The following is a 9,746-nucleotide window of genomic DNA, read 5'->3' as shown; positions in this document are numbered from 1 at the left end:
GTGTGTGTGTGTGTTACCCACAGGCAGACCTGGAGCATTCACTAAAAAAAAAAAAGTAATAATCTGAGTGAAATCTATGTTTGTGGAATTGCAGACCTCGCAGATCTCCTCTGTGTGAGGATTAATTTTGTGGCAATTCCGCTCTGTGTGTGAGTCACCGTTGTGAGACAACTGCAATATTGATTGATTGTGTGTGTGTGTGTGTTTTAGGCTATCACTGCCTGAGTCTTGGCTCACTGTCCCGTGGGCCAGGGGAGCAGATGGCTGGGAGAGCAAAGGATGAAGAGAGGCAGTTTAGAAATGGAAATAGAGGGATGAGAGAGGGCTAATAGTGAGACACTGAGAAAGAGAGAGAACAAAAGAGGCAGAGAGGAACATCAGCGAGGGTGGAGTTGGGGATGACACTTTTGACTGTAATAACCAGTAATATTCATGTTGGATGTAAAATTATAGAAACAGAGAATTCAAACCTTTTCCCCCCCATTCAGAGTGCTGTGTTGTTTTTTTCTTTCTCCCCTGGTTGTCGTTTGCATATCATTACCTCTGACATATCAAACACCCAACCTGAGCTGACAAAGAAAGACAGATTGAAGCTGAATAATTCATGCAGGGAAATTACAATTTTCTATCACACCCTTATTTTTGATAAGATTTCCCCACAGTAAATGAACAGACTGATGAGTGGAGGAATTGACTCTCTCTAAAAACATCTGCTTTGACCTGATAATAGACCTGCTGATGTTAATGGGAACAGGTCTTGGTTTTTGTGGAGGTATTAATAATAATTTTATTTGCATAGCAGCTCAAAGTGCCACACAAAACATGATTAGTGTGCAGATTTAAAGCAGAAGCTTATAATTGTACATTATGTTGTAATTAAACCCAAATAATCAAATGTCTCCACATAAGCCTGTGAACATGTGTGATCCATCCTAACCTTTCTCTCTCTTCTGGCCTGTTTTTACCTTTGGTCTTCCAGGTGAGCACCTGCGGCTCTGTCCTCAGGACTACACCTGCTGCTCCAGCCAGATGGAGGAGACGCTGGCCCTCCAGAGCGAGCGGGACTTCCTCAGAGCCATCGAAGAGAACAGCCAGTTCCTTTTGACTACTTTCACCCAGAGACACCGCAGGTTTGATGGTGAGAACCAGAAGCTTGTACAATTCTTAATCATGTTTAATGGAAACAATTTCTGCTTTGAAATTAGAAAAGGAAAGGGAAAAAAAGGGGGGGGGGTATATATGAAGAAAAAAACTGCACTCTGCTTCTCCTCTCCTCTGCCGGTGGCGATGAGTGACAGCTGATTAAAAACTTATTTAGGATCTCCGCCTGCACAGTTCCTCTCAGATGGTCAGATATCTGAGCCAGAAAATTGACGGTGGAAGCTAAAAGCACAGCGATGCATACATATTGCAGAGAGCCTAGCATGGGTCTTATTTATGTTTAATCACAACATAAGAGCTTCTGAAATTAAAGAAGTACTGCACTTTCATAAAGTCTCTGGATGCACAAGAGACAGTTCGCGGTCCCAACTGAAGCAGCAGAAGTTGAGATATCCTGACTTTCAGCCCCTAGTATGGGTTAAAGGCCAGAAACACAGAATACTACATTTCCCATAATGCAACTTCATAGCTTCTTTAATTAGACTGCCTGGTAAAAATTCTCAAATTTTTTTCCCCCACACCTACAGTTTGAAACGCAGACGTCCTTTTATAAATTTGTACTGGCCAAGCCTAGCTGAGGTGACCCTGATGACGTCATTATGACATCACCAGCATTATTTTCTCAGACTTTCGGACGCCCCAACTCCACAGCCACAGAAGAAATTATAAAAACAGTTTGTACGGGTTTGTAAGTGGGACTAAACATGGCCGGTAAACTCACCTTCATGTATAAAATCGGTGGCCCTTTAAAACAAATGGTCAGTGTGGGAAACCTAGACAGCTTCAGTGACTGCGTTTCAGAGAACTCAGCCCACGCTGTCTCATATTCTGTATGTATGGCTGCAGGTTTTTAGCAACGGCAGCAGAGAGCTGAATTTACACTTTCCCCTCCTACCTGCTGTGGACTGCTATCACCTTTTTTTTCCCTCCTCATCCTTTTATATAATGTACGCGATGAATCATTTAAAGACGCCAAAGGAGTGGGAGACTGCATGAGTCCTGAAGTCGTAAATAGACTACATGTTGTTAGACTCGTTTACCAGCGTGCAGGATCTGATGTAACTGTTCCCATGAGCTGTTAATATGGGGGGGGGTGACTGAGTGCCTTTGTACATAGAAACCTGGCTCAGATGTGAGAAGTAAAGAAGGTGGGTGACATATTAATGTCTAATCTCTGCTTTTCCTGTCTCTCTGCAGAGTTCTTCAGAGAGCTTATAGATTTGTCAGAGAAGTCTATGAACCAGATGTTTACCAAGACCTACGGACGGCTCTTCACCCAGAATGCACACGTCTTCCAGGAGCTGTTTGTGGAGCTGCGCAGATATTATTCCGGTTAGTTTAATCACTTTATCCACCTCACCTCAATCTTATGAGTTCAGATGGTCTTTGCAAAGTGTCGCCGTTTGGGTTGAATTTGCTGTGTAAAACAATGAAATCAGGGGCCTCCAAGTCGGTAAAGAAACAAATGTAATGGGAATGTCCTCAATATTCCTTTCAAATAATGCAAAATGTCAAAAAACCTGATCTGGACTGACGCAATGAAATAAACCCCAGTCTTCTTTTGTTGCCTTCAGTTAAAATAAAATGCAAAGAACCGAATTTCAGGAGCCAGTTATTCAGGCAAACCTGACTTTTGTAGTCTACGTGAGCCCCTATCATCACTATGAGATAATTAATAAATGCAGAAGAGTGTTTGTCAGTAGTGTTGTAAAGCTGGGTAAGTAGTCTTGTAAAGAGCTGTGATGATTCCTTGTTGCACTGGCGGTGTACTGTAGTTTTACCAGTCCACATCCCTGTCCTGGTAAATCCACAGCCACTCTGGACAGCAGAACAGCGTCAGTATTGTCTTTTGAGGGGAAGAAAATGCCAAGAAGAACTGGAGGAAAAAAGAGAGAGAGAGAGAGAATTGGAATCCCACGGATGACTGTTTCTATTTCTGTTCCGCATCGCTCTGTTTTGGCATGACAGCCGCTCGCTGGCGAGTCTGTCTGCAGGCTGTTGCTGCTTAGTCAACCTGTCTTTGTTTGCCAAACAACATGTATGGCTAATTTCAGGCTGTATAGTAGACTACAGATTGCAAAGTCGCATACTCAGAATCTGTCTGTCAGTTGACTAATGCACAGACACTGATAAGCACCCATTTTATAAAGGAAGAAATAAATATAAAATAAAAAAATATATATAAAGGTGCAAAAAAAATTGTTTTGTGTTGATCTCTCTTGGCTTTTATATTGTCAATATATTTTTACTCTATTTGCCTACAATATCCTGGGGCAGCTCGCTCCTGGCAGAGTGATACTACTGTGCACAAGGTACAACTACTTAGTTTATTTATTATTATATATAATTGGTACCCTCCCTTATGTCACTCTAATGTGTCGGACTGGTGGAAGGACTACTGAATGTGGTCAGCATAGTTAACTACATCTCAGCCTTCTCCAAAACCATTGAAGTTAACTTGGTTATCATTAACTATGTCCAGAATTGTGGCCAACAAATACTGTGTATAACACATGTCAGCATAATTTGTTTCATTGTTAGCTGTTTTCTTTCTTGACAAATTGCATATAGTAGGAGCTAATCCACAGTGTGTTTGGTGGGTTTACAAGCATCATCTGCCAGACTTTGCAGTGACTGACTTAAGACTGGTTTAAGGTGAACGTACTTAGGTACTTGAATGTTGCAGAGCTGACAATACCAGCACTGGCCCCAAGCCAATCTCAGTTTGAGATCCCTGACTTATAGGAACGTGATTTTTGTGCTTACAGTTGCTCTTGTGTCCACAGGGGGCAGTGTAAGTCTGTCAGAGGTTCTCTCAGACTTTTGGTCCAGATTGGTGGAGCGAGTCTTCTCTCTGGTCAACCCCCAGTATCAGTTTAGTGAGGACTACCTGGAATGTGTCAGCAAACACGCCGAGCAGCTGCAGCCTTTTGGGGACGTGCCCCGCAAACTGCGTGTACAAGTACGTGTCTGATACGTCAACAAGGACAAAATAAATGGCTTTTATACAGCAAAACTGAATATCCAATTATGCCTGACTGATTAATTAACTTATGTTATTGTGCTCTGTTTCCTTTTAAATTTAGGTGTCCAGGGCTTTCATTGCATCCAGAGCACTATCTCAGGGCCTGGCTACTGGTCGGGATATTGTTAATAAAGCAACAAAGGTGAGTTGTTCCTTATGCTGTCGTCTGTTCTGGCAAGATTTTATAGAAAGAACTATACCCTTTCTAGCCTAAATATAAAAGTGAGGCCTTGAAATACAGGTTTTCCTTTATATTTAGCCAAAAACATTTTCAGTTTATATGGCAAAGAAAAATATCAAATTCTCACATTTGAGAAGCTGAGACCAGGACATATTTTGCCTCAAAAGCTTCTAAAACCGTCCATTCAATCATCATCAGTTGCAGTGAAATATTCTCGATTAATCAATAATAATAATTTTAGCTCTACTACATCTTGTTCCACAAATTACAGAATCGGTTGCAAAATACAAGCGCTTGTCTTTTGCTCATTGAGGGTCAAAGATCATCAACAACAGTGGATTACTCTTGTAGCCGCCAACATGTCAGCTTTAAAGTACATTTATGTTAATGTAGTTATTCTTCTACTGCTGCTTTGTTTTCCAGCTGACTGCAGATTCAGAGTGTGTGCGGGGGCTGATGCGTCAGTGGTACTGCCCTCTGTGTCGAGGCATGCCCTCCCTGCGGCCATGCCACTCCCTGTGCCTTAACGTGATGAAGGGCTGCTTAGCCAATCAGGGCGACCTGGACACTGAATGGAACAATTTCATTGGTGGGTGAGGGTAGGATGAAGGATATATCCCAGTATCTTGTTGTTGTTGTTTAGGTGGGTTTAGGATCAGGTGCTTGGCACATTTTATAATTTTTTGGATTAGGTATATGATCATATATATATGATCATTTCACTTACATTAGATCCTTAAGGGAAAAGATGCAATGGGCCAAATGACATTTAAAAGGCTTTTGAATTACTATAATTATTAAATTGAGCATACCTAAAATTAAACTCCTTTTATTGCTCTCCGTCACTCATTTACCCTCACTTCCTTTTCCCCTAATGAATTCTTCCTCCATTAATCATTCATGCTTCTCTGCTCCTTCACAATTGATCTGTCTTCCTATGTTTCCTTTCCCCTTTCATCAAACCCATACGATCCGTCCTTTTTTTTCTCTTTTCATGTGCAGTGCTTCCTCTTACCTTTCATCACTCAATCCATGAGTACTCCACCCAAACCCATTTTACCCTCATGTACCCTTTTGTCCAACCACCATTCTCCACCCTATTTTTCTCTTTATATGATGTTGGCCTGCTTCCTAATCTAACCTCATACATAGATGTAAATCAAATCTTTTTAGCTGGTTAGCCAGTGAGAGATTCCAGACACAGAGGAACCATTGTCTGGATGTGTATCAGGCTCTTTTATAGGCTATCACTTTGCGTGCACTACCAGACAATGAGAACCTGGGTGAATGTAGTCATGGAAAACTTTATGACCCTTTCATCTCTATTTCTGTCTCCCACTATCCTCTACCAGATGCTCTGTACCAGGTTTCGGAGAAGTTGGAGGGGCCGTTCAACATGGAGCTTGCAGCCGACTCCATCTCTGTGAAAGTGTCGGAGGCCATCATGCACATGCAGGAAAATAGTGTCAGCATCTCGACAAAGGCAAGGGAGAGGGCACGAGCAGATGATGGGGAAACATTGATATATTTTGTCATTGCACTCCCAGGATAACATGCTGGCTGTTGTTCTATAATCTTGTTTATTGTTTGATTTTAAATTTTAATCTCCTTAATGAGACAGCATGCAGTAGAAATGACAGGAATTATACGCAGAGAGCATGACAGCCGTACAGTAAGATTAAAACATGGCCGGCATCCCAGGAGCTAATCCACCAGAGAGACACCCACATCTGGTTAGAAGCTGTGGTAGCAGTGCTTTAAGGAACAGACAGCGCTTTCCTTTACAGCTCAGCTTTATGTGTTTGCTGCCTTTCATTCAAGAGCGTACCATTTTAACAATATTATATTGGAAGTTTCCAGTTCCACTGCAACATTTTGCTATGTTATGATTCGGAAGGAGTCCCTTTTGTCACACTAACACTAAGGTTACATTAAAAAATAATATGGGGCCTTTTGTGCTGTTTGGTGGCTCATTACACAGCGGTTCACATTGGTATTGCATTGTTGTTGTTTACCTCAGGTGTTCCAAGGTTGTGGAAACCCCAGGCCAGCTCCAGGACGGTCCAAACGCTCACCCAAAGAGTCAGGGGGCAACAGGAGACCCTTCCGCACCTACAGCCCTGAGGAGAAACCCACCACTGCTGCAGGCACTAACCTGGACCGACTGGTGAGGAAGGAACATAGTAGCAGTAGCTATTCATCTCTTGATATTTTTGAATATAGTGAATTAAAAGATATTTTTGGCCACATGGGGCCAAACAAGTGCCAAACACAACATCGACACATTATTATCTTATAAAGTTCTTGTGATGAACAGTTACAACTACAGAGTAACATTAGCAGTCATTTGTGTTTCTGGCCAGTTGGTGAATATAAGACCAGTATTCACTCGCTTACTCTATCCGTCTGCCATGTGGTGCTGGGCAGGTAGGGAACAGTGGGTTTTTTAGAGTTTTTTGACAGAAAAACAACACTAATGAGAGCAGTGAGAGTGAGAAAAACATTAAAGTTGCCAAGTAAATAAAGTTCCCTTTTCCAAATGAAGGGTCTAAGGACAGAGATCATTGTACACAGCCAAAAATCACACTTTACAATCTGGACAAGATTGTAAAGTGTGATTTTTGGCTCTAAAAATACAATTTGACTTGAATAAGTGCAGCGGTCAGATCCCAGAGAGCATTACTGTGTCCACAGAGTGGTCTTGCAAGCTAGAAGTGTTGGAAAATAAATGAAACCAAGAGCAGAGGAGAGGGAAAGAAGATTGGAGGTATTCACATCTATTTATAAAACATGAAAGACCTGCAGTTTAAGAACTGACCCAGAAAAAGTGTCATGTCAGTTTTTGACTTTGTCCATCGTCAGCACTGCAGCTTCAATATGCTTCCTACAGCCAGCCATACCAAACAAGGATACTTTGAATCCAGGTCTGAGTCACAACCAATTTCTTTCCGCCTCCGCGCAGGTTACCGAGCTGAAGGAGCGACTGAGGCCCATGCGTGGCTTCTGGGTGTCCCTCCCACACACCATCTGCAACGATGAGAAGATGGCTGCCGACGTCACTAATGAGGACCGCTGCTGGAACGGGCAGACCCGGGGGAGGTGAGCGAGATCAGAGTGGAGGGCTGGAGGAGGAAGGGGGTTCGGTAGAGGTGGAAGAGGAGCGAGCGAGTGAGTGATGGTGCAGAGGTGGAAGGATGCAACAGATGGAGCAGAGTTGATTTAATTTTGCCACCACCAGTCACCCACATGCTCTCTGCGTGGGTCTGCTTGCTTTTATGTACACAGATGCAGCCCAACACCACGTATCTGAGCTGATTTAGAGACGCTGTGCAGTCCTGCGTGTGTGTGTGTGATGTGAGAGAGGAAAAACATGTTTGCATAATGGCTGATTTTGTGTCTGATGTTCCAGCTGCATTGGGCAACAGTTTAATGTGGAAACACAGACCCTCCTTACCAGCAAAGTGGGACTGCAGCCAGACATGTGTTGGTATAAAATTAAGTAACTATAGTTACTTTGACCAAAATAATAACATATAATATACTGTACATTACACTTATTGAGTACTAGAGTGGGATAGAGTATTTATTAATTAATTAATTATCAGGACTTGTTGGAACATTGGTAAAAAAAAGTTTATTTGGGCCATTCAGATACATATTTAAAAAAAAATATGGTGAAACCTGTTTTGTAGATACAACAACAACAACAACAACAATAAAATAATAATAATGTGAGGTGAGTCTTCGGTTCAGTTTGATGTGTGTTATACAATAAGCCTATCTGCGAGATAAAATGACTGTTTTTTGCTATAAAGCGAGCTGTGTACAGTGATGGGACCGGTAGCTTTAATGTAATGTAGCTACTGAAAGTGTCTGGGAAGTTCAAGGAAAATATTTATGACACACTTATAATGGTCTTGTGACAGCCAATGTCCAAACCAACCACATATGACAGTATAATGTAATGTTAACACATGAAGCCAAATAGGCCTGCTGTGGCATGTTTATGTTGTCCTAGTTAATGTGAAGTGGTCCTAACACAGACAGCTCAAACAATGTTAACTTGAAACTTGACTTGAAATGACATAATTGACCAAATGACACTCACTGACAACATTCATAAACATTCATAAAGACTCATGACAGGTGTCGTGTCAGTCTTATTCACACCCTTCAAATAAAGTGTTACCTCAGCCTTTTCACTGGCTGTTGCTGACAGACTGATTCAATCTATGAATAATAAGAACCTAATTTAAGACATAAACAAACAAAAACTAAGCTATCACTATTGTAGAGAAGGAGATGGGACAGCAGGTTTCAACTAATACTAGATTACCTGCTGTGACACCACTGCCTGGGCTGTAGACAGGAATGCAACATATTTTAACTATTAAATATGAGAACATTCACAAAAGACCATTACTCTGCAGAATACATACATACATACACACTTATCAGTGTAGCCAATGAACAGCCAGGTGACTTCATCTGTCCTGGGTAGAAGCGTTGGTTTTATGTTATCTTCAGATACAGAAACATGTTGTGAATAGCAGTCTGATGTGCAGCCAGTTACTCTACGGTATACTTGCTGTACAAAAATATTTGGGACACTTAATTCAAACTTGTATCAAAGATTGAAAGGTTGTATTGTGTCTGCTTCTTTTTAAAATCAAGGAATCTCAGTTAGTTGACGTAAATGTCAGAAGAAAATTCCAGATTCAGTGTTTGCGTTTCTTTCTTTCTTTTTTCAGAACTTTTTGTTGTAAATCTAAAGCTACCCAGAATAATCCAAAGCACCAAATCAATGGAGCATATTGAGTAAAATGAATGGAACGGTGAGTGGGAAGGAGAAAAGCTGTCTGACCGAGTTATAGAGAGAAAAAAGGTGGAGACATGTCCCCTTCTGTGAAATGCAAGGCACTTATTGACACCTCATTCATTCATTGACAGTGAATTCATTTGCTTTTGCTAATCAGTCACACATTACACTGGCTGCTCTCTGTTCTACACAATTAAAAAAACAAAGGTGTACCTTTTTCCGACCCTCTTATAATTCATTCCCTGGACCGGGCGGTGAATTAATCGAGCGCACTCACATGCCTCTGTAACCCCGCCCCCTTCGGTTAACTCCCCCAGTGACGACAGCAGAGTCCTCCCAATGCGGGGGCTGTGTGGACGGGCACTGGCTGCACCGTGGAGGAAAACGTGCATTCATCCCGTGTGGTGTGTCAGTGTCAGTGACAAACGAACCGACCCGAGCTGCTTCTATCGGCGTCGCATCAGCACCAGCACCGGACCGACGGAGGGTTTCGTGGAGGAAATGCGGCATGCATGCACGCCTTAATGTGTGTGTGTGTGTGTGTGCAGATATTTGGAGGT

At 42.1% G+C, this 9,746-nt stretch overlaps 1 protein-coding gene across 1 annotated transcript in view; it reads left to right on the top strand.

Moving 5' to 3' along the window:
• The window catches only part of gpc2 (glypican 2), a 16,065-nt gene that overhangs the window by 1,200 nt on the left and 5,119 nt on the right, over window positions 1-9,746 (top strand). The window contains exons 2-9 of the mRNA XM_035668673.1: window positions 980-1,138; window positions 2,359-2,493; window positions 3,948-4,123; window positions 4,248-4,328; window positions 4,791-4,956; window positions 5,720-5,850; window positions 6,388-6,534; window positions 7,330-7,466. Coding sequence (XP_035524566.1) covers window positions 980-1,138; window positions 2,359-2,493; window positions 3,948-4,123; window positions 4,248-4,328; window positions 4,791-4,956; window positions 5,720-5,850; window positions 6,388-6,534; window positions 7,330-7,466 — 1,132 coding nt within the window. The remainder of the gene's footprint in view (window positions 1-979; window positions 1,139-2,358; window positions 2,494-3,947; window positions 4,124-4,247; window positions 4,329-4,790; window positions 4,957-5,719; window positions 5,851-6,387; window positions 6,535-7,329; window positions 7,467-9,746) is intronic.

Source organism: Morone saxatilis, unplaced genomic scaffold, assembly GCF_004916995.1.
Source record: "Morone saxatilis isolate NCDOM2014 unplaced genomic scaffold, NCSU_SB_2.0 Contig22, whole genome shotgun sequence".
NCBI classification, from domain to species: Eukaryota; Metazoa; Chordata; class Actinopteri; family Moronidae; genus Morone; species Morone saxatilis.
The sequence above is the reverse complement of the archived record's forward strand: the minus strand, read 5'-3'. Positions and strand labels throughout refer to the sequence as shown.